Source organism: Aspergillus thermomutatus, assembly GCF_002237265.1.
Source record: "Aspergillus thermomutatus strain HMR AF 39 chromosome Unknown NODE_106, whole genome shotgun sequence".
NCBI classification, from domain to species: domain Eukaryota; kingdom Fungi; phylum Ascomycota; class Eurotiomycetes; order Eurotiales; family Aspergillaceae; genus Aspergillus; species Aspergillus thermomutatus.
The window spans coordinates 35,310-55,960 of NW_020798155.1; the positions used below are offsets into that span (position 1 = coordinate 35,310).

The 20,651-nt window shown below is 48.3% G+C and overlaps 3 protein-coding genes across 3 annotated transcripts; 2 read left to right on the forward strand and 1 right to left on the reverse strand.

The window, feature by feature from the left end:
* Positions 1-1,842: 1,842 nt before the first annotated feature.
* CDV56_104736 (uncharacterized protein) lies at positions 1,843-3,683 on the forward strand (the record flags this gene model as incomplete). The annotated part of the gene is made up of 2 exons (XM_026758355.1): positions 1,843-1,942; positions 2,011-3,683. The coding sequence occupies 2 exons, from the start codon at positions 1,843-1,845 to the stop codon at positions 3,681-3,683; spliced, it is 1,773 nt and encodes a 590-aa protein (XP_026614052.1).
* A 7,093-nt stretch (positions 3,684-10,776) lies between these two features.
* On the forward strand, positions 10,777-14,384 carry CDV56_105456 (uncharacterized protein; the record flags this gene model as incomplete). Its single annotated transcript, XM_026759075.1, has 11 exons — positions 10,777-10,840; positions 11,158-11,292; positions 11,570-13,186; positions 13,248-13,335; positions 13,392-13,504; positions 13,555-13,602; positions 13,657-13,691; positions 13,748-13,836; positions 14,027-14,080; positions 14,134-14,270; positions 14,320-14,384. 11 exons carry the CDS (start codon positions 10,777-10,779, stop codon positions 14,382-14,384), a joined length of 2,445 nt encoding a protein of 814 aa, XP_026614053.1.
* A 2,005-nt stretch (positions 14,385-16,389) lies between these two features.
* On the reverse strand, positions 16,390-19,582 carry CDV56_105879 (uncharacterized protein; the record flags this gene model as incomplete). Its single annotated transcript, XM_026759498.1, has 3 exons — positions 16,390-16,741; positions 18,828-19,388; positions 19,443-19,582. The coding sequence occupies 3 exons, from the start codon at positions 19,580-19,582 to the stop codon at positions 16,390-16,392; spliced, it is 1,053 nt and encodes a 350-aa protein (XP_026614054.1).
* Positions 19,583-20,651: the final 1,069 nt, after the last annotated feature.

The following is a 20,651-nucleotide window of genomic DNA, read 5'->3' on the forward strand; positions in this document are numbered from 1 at the left end:
GATCCTTGAGCTAAAGGCCGAAAGGCACAAATTCCGTGGCAAAATCAGTTTACTTAAACATCATTCACCAGGGACAGTCAGCAGGTCTGATAATAGCCCCTGAGGAAGGGATGTGGCGTGTCAACTATTAGCCATGATCTGATCAACAAGCTCCTTTGACAATAACAACTGCCTGAAAGAATTGATAGATAGAGAGGCAAACACTGGGCTAGAATGAGGCTTGCTTTCTGTTTGGAAATGTGGAGTGGTACGGAGTAGATATCAATAATTAGCAGTATCTAATGGGTGCATTGGTTGGACCAGCGCCTATCGATATGGACCCATTCCTGAATCAAGTGATGGTGTCCTTAGTCAGCAGCAGAGCAGGTCACAGGACAAGAAGATCTTTGTTCGACTGTTCTGCCTCTCTTACCCTGCCACCCTCTATCTTCTGGTACCTTGATGCTTGGGCATCACCCTTAATATTTTTGGCATTTCTATGTATCATCATTCATAGTTAACCATCAGATGTTTATTCATTATCATAACAATTGTGTCTGATTATTGAGCTTAGATATTCAGAATGATGGTTAGAAAAATGGGAAAAGAAAATGTAAGGACCATAAAGGATCTGGTCATGTGTCAATTTGACTCCATCTGAATGCAGTGTTAGGAAGCCGCGTTCACCGGGGGTCAATCCTGTCAACTCCTCTGTAATGTACTGACCTGCGTATTGTATCTTTACCTACTTTGGCTTCCATCACAAGAAAAAGTTCCTTAACTCAGTATGTAAGGAAATAGTCTCAAGTATTCTTGTGCCATAAAGTTCCGTACTTTGTTCTTGGGGTGGAACTCCGGAAACAGACCGGTAAAATTACTGACGGTAATGACGTGGTATCGATTACCAGGAGACCCACGGGAATACGCCGGAAGTGACACACAGCAATAGGGCGAAAATAAAATAAGTAAATTAATTATTAAATAAAAATCCATCCAAAAAAATAAAATAATCAAAAAAGAAAAAATCTAGTCTAGGATCTTTCCATTGTACTGTACTTACCGCCCCATCCCATCACCCGTCAACGTAGTTCAACCTGTCCCTCGGTACCCTTGCGAACTTTTCTATGTGTAGCCATCCTCGATTTCCTTTTTCCCTCTCTTCCTCCCCTTGTACCGTTACCATCTCGTACATACACACGCTCTTCCGACCCTCCCCCATAAACGAACTATTATCCGTTTTCTCTCCTTCCGCTCCTCCTCCACCTTTTACTCCCCCATATTCCGGTGCAATTCTTTTCACTTCTTTCCTCCCTCGTTCTCCAGGCTCCCTCGTCCATATCGACCTCCAGTCTTTTCGTCTCTCGACCCTAGCTCGGCACCACCGTATCTCACGTTGACGTCGCCATTTCTATACTCAACTGACTAGTCGACCGCTTGATTTTGTCTCCGCACAAGGCCACCCGGCGAGTTTTAGAACACACAAGGGCACTTAAGAGGCAAAGGAATTACATTCGTTTGGCTGCTTGTTATCACCGCGACTACCATACGTGCGTCTGGGCTGCGTCTTACGAAACTATCTCGCACCATCAATTGAGAAGTTTCGAGGAGCTGTGTCTTTGCACACGCATTTGACGACAGCTAGGGTGCCAGAAACAGTTCAATCGATTTTCTGCAGCACGCTCTGCGGAATCATTCACGAGGCCAGACTTCTTGCGACATACTGCGATCAGGGGAAATACTTCTTTTGGGATTCTCGCGCCGTGCGACCACGATCGGGGGAGACGGCGACCCCGAAAAGAACAACAGGGAGCTATCTTTCCAAAGGAAAAAGGGTCACAAATCCGAAATTGTGGCGTTGATACCATGCCTTCGCGTTTATCAACCCCCGTCCTAACTGTGGACGCGGCAAAAATACACAAGGTCGATACGGCTAATGCGCAGAGTCTTCATGGCATGTGGATGGGTATGTTCTAGAATCTGTCTACGAATATATTGCGATTGGTAACTAACACGTGTGTGTTCTTATTATAGTATTTTCCAAATGTGCCGATTATATGGAAGAAGGTCGTCGGTTGGAGAATCTTAGCTGGAGACTCTGGACACGTGAAACCTTCTGTGTGGAGCCGGACAAATCCAGCGATACGTCGGTTTTGCCACTCCTTCGCTCAGAAGCTGGTGACCTACCGGAACTCTCTGCCAGCGTTGAGTCTGCTGCTTCAGAACAAGCCGAGAGAATTGAGAGACATATCAAGCGTGCTAGATGTGATCTTAAGCCCGCCGTTGTCCGCGAAGACTCGTTTTCGTATCTAGGCCGTGGTAAAGAAAAGCACATCACGTCACTCGGATTAGAGCGCATGGTGCTCAACATCAAAGAAAAGAAGAATCTCGAGCCTCTCGCCTCAGCAATGACTACAGTCGCCCCTCCGGTGGTCGACCTCACCCCGCGACCCTCGACACCCTCCCCCACACCTCCTTCAGAGTCCACTGCCAAACGCACTACGTCCTTCCCGTCTTTCAACCAACAAGTTCTTCAGTCCACGGAATCATGTTCGACGACTGCGCCGGAGGGTAACGATAGCGACGCCGCGAACATCAATGCTTCTGACACCAGTGTTTCATCCTCTGGTATGCTTCCTTCTCGATCTGGCCTAATTAAGTCTCCTAGCATCGTGCGTGGCTTTTCTCCATCGCTCGTTTCCTCATCGTACCGGTCGCAGCCAAGGTTAGCGGCCGAACCTGGGCCAGCACAGCCGCCAGCGCAATTGAAACCCACGCCTTTCAAGAAGAAGGGTGGCATGTTCACGCTTGGTGGTTCTTCTGGGGATGATGATGAAAGCTCGTTTGAGGACCGGATATCGATACAAAAGCCACACCGCAGCTCACTTTCTAACGAGCTTAGCAAGTCGGCAACCAGCAACCCGAGCCCATCGAAGAAAGTGACTTCATTTCAAGAACAAGTTGGAATCATCAAACCTATCAGCGAGCGATCCTACGACAATGATGAGGATGCAATTGAGACCGAGGATGAAGTTTCGGAGAGTGCTATTGAGGACGATGAGGATTCGGATTGGGAAGACTCCGTAACGGAGAGTGGAAGATCCAGCGTCGAGGAAAGGGAGCTCTTCCAGCGAGTTGACTCCAGGCCGAACCTAGTCTCGCGGCGTTCCCTTCTCACAATGATGATGCACCAGCCTACCAAGATGCAGGGACCAACATCACGCTCCAGTCCTGCCCTCCAGCGCTCGCGGTTAACGTCACCCAATGGACCGTCCATCCCCGCCTCACCACCCGAAGATGAGGAGGAGAGCTTGACAATGCGTGGTCCCGATGTTCCCCGATCGAAGCCGATCATTGTGAAGCCGTCACCGCAGTCGGTCGCTCACTCTCCTCGAACTACGCGGAGAAACATGCTTGCCACAGAACTGACCGAATCGTTGAGACGCCATCTACTCTGGGAGCGCCAGCAGAAGAGTGCGACCGCAAACGCTTTCCTGAAGCGACGACACACGACTCATGATATGGCGAACCTACAGGAGTACCCCGAGCCCAAGGGGGCTCCAAATGGACAAGCATCCCAACAGAATGCCGGGGTCGTGAACGGAGCCTCTGCAAAAGCACCCCCTGACAAGGACGTCGCGAAGAATGGCTCATTCAATCATTATACCGACTTCGGGCCGTGGGAATACCATGTAAAGGGATGGTAGAAGCACCCCAGTTCCCACCTTCACCTGCTCAACTTTTTACCCCTCAATTTCTCCTTTTCTGTCCAGTCATCGACACGTATCTGTCTACTTGATGGGTTATGGGTTTTTGACGAGTGATACCCGGTCTTCGCCGCACCCTTTCTACACTTTTTTTTTATCATACATGTACAGACCGCCGTCTGAGCATGCCTGTGACGCACGATCACGACTGCATTGCATATTGGCGCACCTAAGGGATTCATATGGTTGTTATTTTGCGACCTAGGCCTCTTTTTTTTTTTTTTTCTTTCTGGGTCTTCTTTTCAAATTTCAGTCTTGCAATCGATACGAGGCATCGTGTGGCTGTCTGATCATGTTTTATTAAACGAGCCATACGGAGGATAAAACTTAACAATTAATCCTGTACAGATGATTTCGTCTGAAATCAGGCGGTTGTTTTTCCTTTTTTTTTTTTACGACATTTCTCCTTTCTGATGAATGGATTTTCCCTTCAAAAAAGAGAAGGCTATGGATGTCATTATCACAAATAGCGACGGCCTCGTCTCGAGGCTTCCACAAACATATTTTGACTCTCATCGTCATTTGTTGATTTGCGAGCTTCCTGATACCAAATACCATATTCTGACCATTGATATCTGTCTTGAGAATTTTTGTCTACTGGACTGTGCTTCTGGCCTCATTGTCCAGTACCACATCATGTACACCTACATTGAAAGCATATTTTGAGACAATTTCATCGCAATAGAGCCTTATCACTGCACTGCATTCATGAGCATAGTATTCAAAGCTCCCCAGCCAAGATGGTGGCGCACAGACGTTACGTGTCAGCAACAAGTCGGGATGCATTTCATCATTTAATAATTTATCAATACTAATGCATATAAATATATATTAACCTTTAAGCCCCCTGGTCGATATTGGTCGGTTAATATGCAAATCCGACTGCTGGAGGGCGGATTTTAATATGCATGGCCATGCTCAGGTTGAGATCTAGAATCGTCGCACTGATCGCGTCACATGAAATTCGACTCACAGCAACAGCCTGGCCAGTCCAGAATCTTGATTCTGCACCTTCATTTCCATTACATTGGATGATTTGAGCTTTCCTTATCTCTTTTGACTATCGATTTACGGATCTGAATTCGTAGCATGGAGTCTGGAGCTTCTTTCTAAATTTATCAGGACCCTCTTGGGGATGTACCCACCACCGTCTCCATCTCCGGCGGCACAAAACAAGTCATGACGATATCATCGAAAAGATGAAGACAACTAACATTATTGTTTCTAGCCTCGACCGAAGCGATTTGATTCCACGGAGCTACCGAGGGTTGAATAATACCCACGATACGGAGTACAAAATACCTTACTCTGTCGGATTCCGTATATAGGTAGGCTTTGATTCGCCGCCAGTGAGTGATGCCCAAGGAACATCACCTTGACGCCGACGCCTTGATTCGGTATCATGATGATATGGCACACGTCCATGCGCCACCCGCGCGCGAAAGGATCTAGATTCTAGAATCTATTGACTAGTGGACAGCATCATAAACTGGTATTTTCTTTTGTGTTTTGCTCTCGGGTTGGAGTTCCCGGGGATAAGCTTTGCAGGTGACTGACAGTTGTCGAATGGGAATGTTTGTTTGTTCATTGTTCAGTTTTCAGTATTCTTGTTGTTACTATTATTCAGTGTGAGAGGTAGGTTGAGTAGAGGTAGGTGCGAGATCTAACCTCCTACTCTGGACTGATACTAGGTATCTGGGCTAGGCTAGGTATCTATAATACTGCTCGAGCTACAGGTCATGTATATGATGCATCAGTACCTTGAAAGACTCTTGGGGACCTCTCTAGGTGTACCTTGTGTACTCGAGGACAAGTATTTTGTCCAGGTGAACTCTTTCTGGAAATGTATACATGGTCGTCGATCCAATCAGCTGGATTTAGATAGTATCTAGGGGCATGACTAGATTAATTCATATTGATATCATTGCCATTGTTATAGTTTTAGATAGAGTTGTGGTTGAGAATTAATAGGAACGGTGGGATATCAACGCCCACCACAATGACATCATAGTGATCGATCCCCATCTTCCAGCTCGAGGCTGCAAGGCTACAAGGCTACAAGGCTACAAGGCCACAAGGCTGCAAGGCAAGCAGATGCAAACCTGCAAAATTCAACACACTGTCGGAGAGATTCACATCCCACACTAACTATTCTGGTTTTCTTAAAAGGGCAACTCACTCCGCGTAGACTTGACCGTTGGGTTCTGGACAGCAGAGGTGGACGGTGGACCACTAAAGCTTCAGCTCCTAATCTTCCCGATTCTCTCGTGGGGTGTCCCAGACTTCCATTGCAGAGAAATTTTGAGGCGGACATCCGACTGCGCCCGGAAACGCGGAGCTCGCAACGCGACGTCTGTGGCTGGTGCCTTGGGACGCGTGTGGAACTAAGATCTCGCTGATCCTGAGGTCTTGTCAGGCCCAGGTCCAGGTCCAACCTCCAGGTTTCTACTGTAATAGTGGACTGTCAAGTGTCAACTGTGACTGGGCACTGAACACTCGAATAGGCAGACGCCTGCAGAGTCGCAGCCTTCCAGAAAAAGTTTAGAGCAGGAGAGCAGTCAGTTTCTTGTGTCGCTTGCTTTACGCTTTTTGTCTGCGCGGTGGGTCGGATGTGGATCGACGCTCGAACGGGCAGTGAGGTGATTTGTAGAGAAAGCTGCGTGGCTTCACCGGTACTGATTTGTTATACAATGACAGTGTATATAGATGACAGAAGACTGTACAGTCTACGGAGACGCGCTATACAGCTTTGATATCTCGGTGCTTCCCGACTCGACGTTGCTTGCATCGAATCAGGGCAGACAGGTGTGGAACTTGAAAGGATCCTGCGTATCAGGGCTCAGCTCCACGACGCATTGATTCAGGTACGGAGCAATCTGCGCCGGCCTTGATTCTGACAGCAAGAAATCAGCTTGCGTTTATTGCTGGCTATTCGTTCGGCATGCCCGATTCTGCGCTCGGCAAGCCGAAAGTTGTACCTGATGGCGTAGAGTTTGATTCCGCCGAAGTATTACCGACTCCATGTTTATTCTCAGTCTTCAAAACAAGTTTTGTGTGAGATATTGATTCCATACAACAATAGGCATACTTTATTTTGAAGGTGGGACAGTTTTCTGGAGGATACGATACCTTGTCCTTAGCCATTGTATCACAAAGGCTGGGGTGAATCCGAGATGTTTCAAGGATGCGGACATTCCTGCGCCTCAACAAAAAGAAAAATATAAGAAATCTAGATAGTGTCAACGCACAAGTAGAATGGCAAGCGCGTGAAATTTTAGTTCTGCGCCTGACGAGTTCGAGATGGTTGATCGACTCAGTCACGCTCAGGACTAAGAAGCCTCTAGACCTCGAAACCTCGAATTGCCACTCTTAGATTGGCGCATTTTAAGGAAGAAAATTTCTTTACTCGAATGGACCTATTAATGCTTAAGCTCTTTCAATGCCTGAACTCGGGCCAATCCTGCCTTACGAATCGAGTTTGTCGAGCGGCGAATTCTCCTCGCAGGACCGTGTCTTGGCCGCCCGGGACCGTTGTTTTACTCATCCCGATATCTCGGGATCATGCCGAGTTTTGGGCGCCCACCGGTCGGGCGGCCATCCATTCGAGTTCAACTACTCCATACGGAGTACTCCAAAAGGTATCGTATCGTCTCTGCATGAATGAATTGTCGGTTTTGCTGAAATACTACAAGAAAACATCTCCTTAAGCAGGGACGTAGTGGCCACTAGTTCTAGATGAGCGATGACGGACGTTACATGTCCTTAGAGCATACTACCTTAGTCAAGCTAGGTACCTAAAATGGCATAAACTGCAACCCCGGTATTTGTCTAATATGCCAGCTTGGGCCATCCTGCTAAATAAATCAACCCAGCGATATCAGCACGTAAGTCCAAGCTGTTCATTATTGCAGAAACTGTATTGTAGAAGAATCGCCGCAGAACTATGATATGGATATGAGCCAACCAGCAGCCCATGGTTTCACAAAGGAAATAGCAGTTTTTGGACCATGCTTCGAGAAACCTTCTAGAAGAAGGGGAAAGTTTTCTGAAATTTCATGATTGGCGGATTGGATTACTGTGCAACATTCTCGGAGAATTTGGAAGGTAACAATTGGTATGATACCGTTACATTACGCATGATTTGAAAACAGGCTCCGCTCAGCTTCAATACGTATCCAGCCGATCTATGGCCGGTGGGCAAATCAATGCCCGAGCATCTTTCGAATACTGAGGATACGGAATTGATGCCCAAAAAGTAGTCGGAAAAGATGGAGGTTCTTCTTGACCGTCCCGTTGTCGGTTTGAACTGTTCAAGTGACAAGCCGTGGGTTCAGTTTGTCTTGAACCTTGTTGGGTACAACTTCATTTGACCTTGAGGTACTCCGTACTTTGTACTACCATGACTCTCACAGAGCGGGGAAGACAGTACACTTTAAATTCGAGGGGTAGTTCCGAGTACATGCGTCGGAGTACTCTCCTCCTCACCGCTGGAGCTAACTTCCAAGGCATTGCAGGTAGAGTTCGACTAGAGTCTGTGGAACGATAATAGAAGGCTTTATTGAACACTACCGATACGAGCAACAGATATTTACTCTTGACCACCTCACCATTCAAAATCCAAGTCAAACATGTTCGGGTGCTGAGAGATACGTACCCCTCCGGCGCTGATTCGCCAAGAATGGTGGGTTCCTTTATTACAGTTATCGTGATTGGTGAGCAGGGCTGAATGTGGGTGGATAGCCGGAAGGTTTCAGTAACTTTTAGAGGACTGCTCCGTTCTCCGTCCTCCGTCCTGTCCTCCGCAGTCCATAATTAAAAGGCTCAACTGGAAGAGTCGAGACCTTGACAATTATTTGATGTCAGTGCCGTGGACGGATTAATACCGGAAAAACTCAGTCCCTCAATTCCTCCAACGAGTTGTATTGCCGAATGAGTTGAAAGGGTAATCATGCCTTCATGCGAATGTTGACCTCATTATTATTGTTGTACGTGAAATTCTGATCTTATCCTCAACATCCGTAGGTAAAGGTTACAGGGCTTGTAGTTGTACCGCAAAAAATTTTCAGGTCTGGTGACTTGAAGGGTAACTGGGACGGGGTACTAGCGCCTTACCGGATTCGGGAGCGCTCCTGATTATTTTCGTCTAGTGGACCCAGGTTGCATTCCGATGTTTTCATCTTCCGCAGGGGAAAAGTTCAGCTTGGAGCGTATTTTGGAGGCGCGCGGGGAGGGGTCTAGATGGCTTCTGATTTGGCGGGGAAGTTGGGACAATTCCTTAGTGAACTTTTGACGGGATGCGCGACGCTAAATTCCGAGTCAAAATATATTGATGGCGTTCGCTTATTGATTATCAAGGTCGGACAGTAGATAATTATTATGTATGAACATCATGAGAGATGCCAGCTTGAGGGAAGGTATCAACTGTCAAGTCAAGATAGATCGGGAATACTCCATTTATTGCTTTTGATCTAGATCTCCAAATCCGGTGGGAAGATCCCGGTGCGTTTGATGTATGGTAACGTCGTCAGGTTCTGTTTTGTATTCAAACATACAGATACATACACTGGTACAAGTTTATTACATTTACCACCATCACCCCCAGGTGTCGATTCTTCCCTAGATATGATCAAAGCAGCATCATAACTATAAGAGGTCCTTCTCAGTGTCGACCTACAAGCTTTGTATGATATTAACACATTGCATGGACAGGCCAGACTACAATGCATATGCGAGTCGGAGCTGCCGACTGCATGCAATCGATGCTGATGTGCATGGAAAGGTCAGAGGTGGCTCCTGATGATACGTAATGATGATATTGGTATCATCTGCCACAGTGCGACTTCATCAACGCAGAGCTTGCTCATGAATGGTAAGAAATATCATCCCGCCACAAAATAACAGTTGGCGGGCGTCATCCCCACGGTAAAAAGATCCGGCCGTCGAGATATGGAGGATTGATGAACTTGGCTATTTTGAAACTGGTTGTTGAGCATGGATTACATGGCAATTGACTCGGTGCTTTCGATTCATATTTTGATTGACTTCAGGAGCTAGAGTCACCACCAAGCTATAGCAATCAAGCAGTCATCTTTCGTAGATCACGGCCTCCAAGACGCTGGTCTGCAGCTAATCTTGGTTCATGTTCAGAGGCAAGGTAAGATCAAGGGCATGCCGAGTAAGCAGATTGACTACATTGACCCCAAAAGAGACCAAAGTCTTGCGAAAAGTCTGACTACAGACATCCGGGATTGCGGGTTGCGTGTCTGCGTTGGGTGGTTCCTCCTAGTGACTCAAGAATAGTCAAGATGAGTCTTGTCAGTTGTCAGTCATCCCCAGACTCATACTTCCCCACATCTTCGGAATATGAGGTCATCAATCACTGTTCGTTTGCGCCGCATTGTATCTTTAGATTAACACGGAGAAGCGTGAAGGCAGATGACACTCTTGGAGAGATTTAATGCTTCTTATTATCAGACCTGAACCACATGGATGATTTGAATCAAGATCTTTTGTGTGTTGTCTTTGCAAGATTCGAAGAGAATCCATCTTACATCACGTGTCGCCTGACCGCCCTTGATTGGAAACGATCATCAGTCAGCAATCATCACGGTTGTTGATACTACTACGACGACGACCAGGTATATCGCGATTTCTATTAGCAATAATATGTTCGTGATAAGATTACGAGTGTCGTCATTCATCGCTTGATCTCTACTGTTTTGGCTTCGACATTTTCTCACGTAACTACTGCTGCATTCTAACCTCTTGCATCGTTTGCCCTTCTATACATCTCTTAGCCACCGTCGATCTCGCGGTCACCGGATCTCTGCGTTGGCAGGTTGATCACAGTACTTCCGCCCGTGTCCCAAGAGTCCTAGGATTGACTGACTGACAAGTCATCACAGTCCTTTGCACGAAGGTATCTTATTATCATCGCTTAGCTTTTGTGCTGAACTCTGTGGTAAATGTTTATCGCTTCCCGCGTGATCTGATTGAAGACTGCCTTGTGCTGTACTGACACTATATCGGTAGGATGGACTCCACCAGCGGTCTTGGAGCGCCTGATGGCTTGAACAGGCCTGGGTTTTCTACCAATGGTAAGACTCTTTGTTTTCATATCCTGTACAGAGTACAGTAGGGCTGCGCTTCAGACTGCAAGACTCTCTCCTATCATGGACTCAATGGTCCCGCAGCAGGATTTGCTTTTTCTTTCTCTTCAAGCCCAGCAGGCCTAGGTCTCTGTCGATCTACGCATGTTCCACATCTGTTCTCATGCATATCCTGACAGTTTGTTTTCTTTAAACCAGTACGCGCTGAAGGCGCTGCTTGGCCCCTTTCCCTCCTCTGAATCGGACCCAGCGGCCCGCAACCTTTTTGATCACGCGCTCACCATGATACCCTTATTTTGACATAGGTCAACCACTGGCCACTGGTGCTGAGTTGGCGGCTGCTCAGCCTCAAGGTTCTACAGTGTCCAGCCGGTCAGATGCTACCAATCGGTCAACCCCAAAGCGGAGGGCTAAATGCCGCTTCTTCACTTCCCAAAAGGGTAAGTCTTTGTGCCTGTCACATTGTTGTGCTTTTTCCTGCTGCCTTCGTTTGCGTGTGACTATTCGCTATCTTCGAGCTTGGCTGTCTTCCTCCTGGCAGCTGTACTTGGAACTATTGGCTCGCGTATTAGCTGTTTGGAGACCAGTCGCTTGTGCGATTGAAGATCGGATACTTCGAGGTTCTGTATTGTACCGTCTTTACCCCTTGAAGTCTTTACCAGCTGAAACCTCGCCTTCATTGTCGTTCATTTACCTTCTGTTCTAACTTGCGTCAAGGATGTCGCGCCGGTGATGCTTGTCCGTATGTCCATGATTTAGCCGATTCTCAACGGAAGAGTGCACAGCCTGGGGCGCAAGTGCAGGCCGGCTCAGCCAATGGGGTTGGAAATTCCCAGGGTCCTTTACAAGGTGTAGCTACCGATGTTAGAAGTCTTTCCATCAATGACACAAAGGACACCAAGGTTGTTCCTCAAGCAGGAGCCAAGTCAACCTCCCACGCAGGCCAAAGGCCAGTTTCGGCCTTAGAAAGCTCGAACCCTCGGGAATTTCAGATCAATCAGATGAGACGAAGGTTTCATCCAAAGGAAACCACGAATGGATCAGGAACATCCTTAACGATTGAAATGACCCCTTCTGACCCCGATTTTCCATTTGAATTGGATAAGCTGCAATGCATTCTGCATGTGCCGCTGTCCTATCCCGGACAAGGAAGACCCACTTTAAAAGTCATTAATTCGGATATGGAACGAGCTTTCCAAGCCAATGTTGAGCGAGGATTCGATGATATTGTCGACAGTACGCTGAGGACCGGTGGCCGAGGAACTCTGTTGAATTGGATGAACAGTCTCGACCGGCATCTGGAGCGGTTGCTTACAACCACTGAAAGAGGGCCCACGCTCAAATTTATTCCCAATGTTGGCAGCAAGGAAGTACAGGAGCGGCGAGCGCCAGAGCAGGTACATGTATCGCACACTGATACAACTGCAACAGAACGAAAACCGGTTCCAAAGCCAATGGCGTCCGTCACGAATGCGTCCAAAATTCACACCGCAGAACAAAAAGCCCAGGCGGAACGAAGAAGGGCAGTCGAAACAAAACAAATCGAGGCTCGCCTCGGTAGAATGCCCCTATTTCAGAAGTCTCGAGATGAATTGTCCTTCGTTATTCCTGTCCAGCCCCCCAAAGTGGAACGCCTACCTATTTCACTTCGACCAATCAAGACGGTGAAGTTGCTGGTGCCTCGTCTGTACCCTCTCGAACCCAGTTCAATTGAGCTTCAGGGTGTAAGATCTCCCGAAGCCCAGTCTGTCGAAGTTGGCTTTTCGCAGTGGGTGAAAGAAAACGCTCAGCTTAACCTGATGTCCCAAATCAACTACTTGACAAGCAATATGCACACTCTTGCGACGACCGCCTTGGAATCTGTATCGGAACTGAAGCAAGAACCGGCCACGCACTCCGTGGATCTGCCGGAGGAATCCGCACCGTCTGGCTCAAATAATCCGATGTTTGAAGTAGAGGACAAACCCCACATTCGCCTCATTCCACGTCCTCCAGAATGGAGTGCAGGAGATAGTGATGAGGGCAGCGAGGTCTCAGAATTCTTGACATCAGAAGACGACTCCACAGAAGAGGATGGGGACGAGGAGGACGGCGGCGCTCCTGTTCCTGACATGCCCGCGCAGACGACCGAACGTGGTGTGGCCCTTTCCTTCCCATACCTGGAGCTGTATGGCATTGAGCTCCTGGAGCTCGTTGGTCTCTACATTACAATCAAGTGCGATCGATGCAAAGAGCACATGGACGTGAAAAATATTCCGCAGACCAAGGATAAAAGCGATGTATTGACTCCGAAAGTCGAGACGTGCAAGAAGTGTACAAACACAATGAGTCTTGGTAAGAATATCTCATTCCAAAGCTTTACAATCACTTCCATATTAACCTACGCTCTTGCCAGGTTTTCGAAGACAGTTGATGCATGCGAACTCTACCCGCGCGGGATATCTGGATTTGGACGGCTGTACCGTTGTCGACCTTCTTCCCAGGTAGGGGCCTCTAAGTGTCCGCGAACTTCGAGCGAACGGCTCTCACATCCTTGTAGTAGCTTTATCCCGACCTGCGCAGAATGCTCGACCACATTTCCCGGACCTGGCGTCGTTGCAGTTCGCGGCGAGAGTGCATCGGCTTCCTGCCGTCAGTGCCATCGTAAAATGGGTAAGCACAAAGAGTTAAACCCTGAGTCTTAACTAACTATTGGACATCAGTCTTCAAAATCCCCGAGGTCAAATTCTTGATCGTAGGATCTGCTGCATGTGAGTTGTGACAGCAATTGTCCTCGGCAAGCATGTGTTGACAACCGGTTCTAGTCACCTCTCGTGATCGTGTTCCACAGCGGAAGAAGGTATGTGCAAGATATCTGGCCGCCGGAGTCACAAGTCTTACCTAGAAATTCTTTAGCCAAAAGAGACTCTTGGCATTGTCGCTGGTCAGGAGCTACCTCGTCGAGGCCGGTGTATGCACTACGGTAAAAGCTATCGATGGTTCAGGTATTACCGTCCCTCGCAAGTTTTCAGCTGTCTTCACATTCACTTACTCTTTCAACAGGTTCAGCTGTTGCGCAAAGGTTTTCCCATGTGACAAGTATGTCAGCCCTTCCCAGAGATAGCTGCTCGAGTCTGCCATGGCCATTTGCTACAAGTCATTGTCCTCATGGTGATACTCGACTAACTTGTTTAGGTGCCATGACGCAGCTACAGATCATCCGAACGAACATGCAAACCGCATGATATGGTAAGTACATGCCGCATGGTCTTTGGAGCTTAACACCTTCTTACGTCTCCTAGTGGTTTCTGCTCAAGAGAACAAGTCTACCGGCCCGAGAACTGCGGTATATGCCGTGCAGTCCTCGTTGGAAAGGCAGGAAGTGGGTTCTGGGAAGGAGGAAAGGGTACAAGGAACAAGGTTCTGATGAGTCGAAAGGGTATGCTTCCTGTTTATTGGTGATTTCTTCCTACGCTGACGAGCTTCAGATCCACGAAAGTATAAACGCCTGGGAGGGACAAAACCAGGTGCTTCGAGTTCCTCGAAGAAGTGATGATTTCGGCAGTCAAATGTCATCATCTGCCTGCCGCCTTGTACAGCATTATGGGTGTAACGCACTGAGGAGATCGGTTTCATTCAGCATATAGACTTGCATCAACATGTTATAGTAGCATCCCGCCGAGATGAATGATGAGCAACGTGTATTAAATCAGCCGTTGGATGATGACTAGTCCATTCGACAATGTACAATGCAAATCAGCTTTCCTGCATATGGTTGGGACTTTACTGGTTGGGAGATTAGAGGTGCCTTCAGCTGGGTTAGCTCAGTCCTATACAGAAAAAATAACTCGAAATGCCCGATTGGACATGCCTCAAAGCGAGTAGGCTCCTGCTCAATTATTATTGGCCCCTATACAGCGGGTTCGGGCCATCCTACTCGTTGGGCTAAAAAACGAAACTGCCAGAATCCTTCCATGTCAATACATAGCACCTGCAGAACTTCTGTTGGGTGTTCATCTATCTGGAGTTGTCCGAACGGCTTGTGTTTTGCTATTTTGCATGCTCCACACGTCGGGCATTTGCGAATGTAATCTCGCAAATCACTCGCAGTAAGCATGGCATACGCCTTGTTGAATCCTGCATGTCCTGTGTCATCGCGCACCTGTTTGAATACTTGCTTATTGAACTCCTTTGGGACACAGAGGCGTTCTGTTGCCGTGCGGGTGTTGTAGCGCTGAAGCCATTAACGGCACCGGTGGACTGGCCCGACCCCCCTCCTCTTCCTCTCCTAACCCCGTCTACCTCTCCTCCTCACCTTGCCTCTGCCCTAGGCTCCCGCCGCCCCCTCTAGGTCTCTCATCCCCTCCCGGGCCGCTTCGAGCCTGGCGACTGCCTGGACGAAGGTCCGCACCGCACGCCCCAGTCGCAACATAATGTTGCCCTCCCCCCGCCTCCACTCTTGCTTCGCTGCCCTCAGGCCTATGCCTTCGAACTCTTCCACACCTCTGCGCCTCACGCAGGGAAATGATATTCCTTTTCGAGTTTCGGGCACAGCCGACGATCTATATCTTGCACTTCACCTCTTGATCTTGGTTGGGATTGTTCTCTTTTGCCCACTCCTTCTTCCGTGGAAAACTATTCCACCTTGTGAGAACGAGAGAGAGAGAATATGATCGTAATGTACGATAATGATGCTGTCTAAGAGAACTATCTGAGAGAGATGAGACGAAAGAGAGGTGTACGGTGCAGGCGAGGTCGCACTAAATCTAATATGGAAGAGTAGGCGAATGAGTATCCTTCACACACCTTTCTTGTTCAACTGTGTCGTTCATCTTAGAGTGTATGACTCCGATCTCATGGTCGCTGAAGTCGGTCCTTTCAAAGTGCTCTTCAGAAATCTTCTGGGGTTTTCTTGACTCGTTGGTGCGCCACACAAAGGTAAATCGTTTTCGGCTGAATGAGCTCTGTCCTCGAGATACCTTTCCCCTTTCCTAGAAAGGTATTGGTGTGCTAGCCATTCCGATAGAGCAGGCCACTGGCTAATTGGGGTCTTTTCCGAGCTTCTGTCCTTGGTGGACGCGTGCTTGCCGCTGTCGTAAACTCTTCTAGATCACGTAACTCTTCTTGCTGCTGCCCCGTCCAGAGCGGCCTCCAGATCTTCGGCAAGTTGTCTGCGAAGATCAGTCCGTTCGAGACACTTAGTACGTCTTGATACTGCGTTTAGGGACGACTTCAACAAAGTGATGGGTTAGCAAAGCGGTTGGAGACCCTGAGATATCAGTAGGGATCGTGGGATTCTTCGAGCATTGCAGTGGCTGTCTACCCGACGTTAGCACATGGCTGGGTTATTGTCAATCTTTGCAATACGTACGGTTATACAAGTCGCATTACTGCGACGACAGCACTGATTCCAAATAATTGACTTCTTTGCATCAAAATGCACTTGATTTGAAACCGCTCTGGGAACTGAATGGCGTGCAGTCGCTGCTTTGTTGGTGGTGTATGTATCATAGTGCGTTCTTTCTCACAAAAGGTAGGTTCGGCTGACAGGTTCAGGCTCAATCGGACCTGGTTGTCTTGTCTACTTGGTTGGTGAGCCATGAGTGATAGTAAGTGAAAATCGGTCGAATTGTACGGGATGCGATATCGAGAGTGGGAGGGCAGCGTAATGGCAGATAGCGATTGTAATGCTCGAGGTATCCCGCAGCAGATGTCATGGCATCTTTTTGTGGTCGAGCGAGGAGCAGATAATCTCCGAAATCTGGTCCGAGCTCGGCCCAGTAGGCCCGGCGCCACTCCTCTATGGTGCCTGTGTGGCTGAGAACCGCCTGGCTGGCGGCGATGGTGCGGGCGGCGGCGACGTTGACGGCTTCCTCGGCGGCGTGGAGGGCGAGGCTGAGGGATGGTCCCCTATCCCTATAGATGTGAATGATCGCCGTGCTTGAAAGTCCATGGCGTCTTGATTTCACCGATCGTTTGATTCTGCGGGTCTGGACTCTGGTGTACTCACAAACACCGAATCTGGGGATTCCCCAGGCCTCCCCTCTGGGAAGTGAGTGGATGAATCCGCGCTATCCGCATGATGCTGGTCTGGTAATCCGCCATTCTCATATCGAGATTCAGGTGCCAAAATTAGGGTCTAGCGACCGTTCTCGACAAAGCAGCCCTGGAGCCCCCATCTCAGCACGGCCAACGGCATTGAAGCCTGAGATACTGTCGGGCCGCAAGTAGGTCGCCTTTCTAGATGACATGAAAGTTCGAAGCTTGATAGGTTTGGTTTGTGGATCAGAAAAGTAGAGAGATCTGCATCAATTATGTATGTATGATTGTATGGCCTTCCCGGTAGTGAAATGGTCCCTCGGGAACAGGAGGGTTCAAGGCCCAGGTTGCACAAACTCCTGATCCTGTTGAACAGAGAGCGCATCTGGCTTTTGTAGTCACTATCTCGGCCTTAGGGGCCGAATTCTGGCCAGGACAGGTTCTTCGAATTTGTTCATAAGCCGAGGCTGAAGGGGAAGGGCCAGGATTTTGTTTGACAGAAGGTTTCTGCAGTGGACTCGTTCAGTTTGACCGTGATATGACTGAATCCTGCGATGAACTTGTACCTGACAGGAACTGTCGACTGAGGTGTTCTAGATAGGCGAACGGACAGTGGGGTTGCCATAATGCACTGGCCTCGTCAAGAGTTAGGGTGGTGTGATTCGCCTCCATGAAAGATTGGAAGATGCACGCGTTGAGGGCGGCATGCAGAGGAGAAACCATAGCTTTAACCTTCAAGATTGGACCATGACGTAGGTGGGTCATGCCTATATAAAGTTGATACTATAGGAAGTTGTCATGCTCCAGTAACCGGATTGTAGGTACTGTGCTTCGATTAGCTCATGTGTACTCATCATTCAATCATGTTTGAAAGATTGACATGTTATTCACCTAGCCACTGCAAGGATCCAGCTTCAGCGTAATAGATTGAAGTTGGAAGAAAATAGGCCCGAGGGACCTGACAGCCCGTCTTCGTTTTGTGTTCTTCAGGTAGACACCTGCTGTTAACCGGCGTTACTGGAAACATTATAAGCAAGGTCATCTTTAGAGACGACCCCGAGAGGTTATTGCTTGGTGTCATAGTGACAAACAGGCTCAGAGCCAGAAATGCCCTGGCGTCCCGAGGATACCTACCGAGTTCAAAATGAATGTCTCGCCTGTTCGAAGCTCTGCAACAGATTTTTGGTGGAACTCAATGTGTCGTGATGGGAACCGCCGCTTTCAACGTGTGAAGTCATGGTGCTTGGCTGTCTCGGGAGAGCATTTTATCCTTCAGGGGGTTCTACCCCTCGAAATCTTGTGGAACCCGTCAATGGGGAGCTGCGACTTTATAAAGAGCCAATGGACATGTGGTGCTTCTCTCCGTGTCTTGAGGACTGTCAAGTGTGCACGGTTATTTCCCCTCTCAGTCTTGAGCGTAGGATGGCTGTGTCTTGGTAAACTTCTGTATATCCATAGTCTTCGAAAGAAGAAAAAAGCGCTAATCTGGATAAGTCGATCAGTACAACATCAAGAGTATGTAGTAAGGAGATTGAGGGGCGTACCGTTGTGATATCGCAAGATCAACGAGAGGTTAGTGAATGCGCGCCAATCTTGTGTATCCCGTTGAAATGCTCGCTAATGGGGGAAGGGCATGTGGACGGCCATATAGGCTTGCCTTCGTCCTCAAAAGGGCAGGAACTGCCAACGGCAACTTATCTCACTGTGATATTCTTTACCATCCTCGTTCCTTCCATATGAGAGGGGCTATCAGGCAGAGTTCACCACGCAATCCATCCTTCCGTTTGGTAGGTCTTATATCCGTCTTGGCTGAGAACAACAACTAACATCGTTCCTATATGCATGGATAACATCAAGACCCCGAAAATTTGTTGATACTTGGCTGATTGTCTATGTCTTTCTCTCCACAATGACTCTGACAAGGTAACCGCTTGTACCGCAATTGACACTGTCATACCACAGGGAATAGTCGGCTTGCCATCCAGATTGCGCACTTCTGCTATACTCATCAGTTTCTGAGATGCACTTTCCTTCCACTGGAAACAGAAGCCCTGACCTGTCCAGCAACATGTTTTCGTTCTCGCCAGTATAATGTTTTGCCATAGCACAACCTCTGTTGTTGCCATAACTAGACAGCTGGGAAACGAGACCAAGGCACCGCCTAGGATTTTTCAAATGGGTTGTTAGGGGGTAGCCGGGAGTGTTCTCGTTCAGAGCGATAGTCCATTCGGCAGCGAGACGAGCACCAAATTCAGGCATGTGGCTTTTTCTGGTGACGGCTCGGGGGTTTGGAACGGCTGAAGTGCCGGATGACGACAGGGAAGGTCCTTTTGATCTTATAGATGCGATCAGCAGTGGGTCGCGAATGAATGAAGAGGATGATGCTATCGCCGGTGGCTTGTCAATGAACTCAATCGGAGGCTTCTGAGGCAGCAGAAGTTCCCAAGCATCTTCACCCGCTGGTTTAGCGCCGTAAAACCGAACAACCTCCCCAGGACGGTGTGAGACTTTGTCGAAACTGAGAAATGATCATCGATCAAAAAAGATGCATGCTAGTGATCTGCCAACTAACCCTTGGATGGACAGGGCAAGTGATATCGGGACGAGTTTCGGCTGATCACCAGTGAAATTTGCCAGTAGAATATTGAAGATGATGCGAATACTCGAATTCTGCTGCGGCATATCCTGAATTCCTGTTTTGGATGGTGGCATATCTCGTATTGCTCAGGGGTTCCATCATGAGGAAAGGTAGAATGTGTGACGTCGAATACCTATGAGAGAAAGAGGAACGATGCGATTCATCCGGGCCCTGACACCCCGATCGAAGTCCTTCAGACGACAACCTGATTTGTGTCGAACCTGTAGACGGACATGCTGGCGTTCTAAGTATGATCCCCCCGAAATTATATCCGGGAATCAGCTTAGCCTGCGTGCTAATTTGGGACACGCCAGCTCTGGAGAAGCTGGATGAAACCGTTAGACTATAATACCGTGCAAATTGATACATTATTTGAACAATATACAAACTCACCCTGACCTTGATGCGAAATGGATATGGACGTTGCAGCAATGTTTCAATATGTCCTGGTGGCAACTGCTGCCTGAACTTCTTGGGTTTGGGCACATCGTAGGCGCTCAAGAAAAGGGTTCTAAGTCGTGTAGGAATCCTAAATTTTTCCTTCACGATTGATCCGCTGACTAGGCAAGTATCGACGTATCGTTTTCAGTTGGAAGTAGTTGATCACCATCATCATCGTCCTCAATGTCGCCGTAGTCAAACACGGAGAAACTTTGAGAAAACTTGGAGCCACCGAAGGCCATTGCTGTTTTTGATTGTTAGGTATTATAGATCGCTCACGGTGTATTTGCAGATACCGCGCTTATCTACCTCCTCATGTCGCTAGATGCCATTGCTCCAGGTGCCCGCCAGCCATTGTTTTAGCGACCTGCATGGAGAACCACAGAGGACGTAGTATTCAGCGAAGACGGCGTAGTACAGCTTCGAGCCGCGGCCGATATGTACTGTGGGGCTTTGAGGTGCCCTGTCTGGCTTTATCTCAGCTCTGGCACCGAAATCAAGTGGCCAGTTCTTATGTTTATCGGCTTGAGTGATGTTGCTCGTCACCACATTGAAGATCTGAAGGTCCGAAAGTCTGGTATAAGAAGGAGGCACTGGTGTGTCGTGGATTATTGGTTCAACAAGTTTCCAATTCTTCCCCGCCCCGTCAGCGTAAACCCATGGAGTTGGACTTGGCTGGGACAACGCTCTGTCCATGTACTT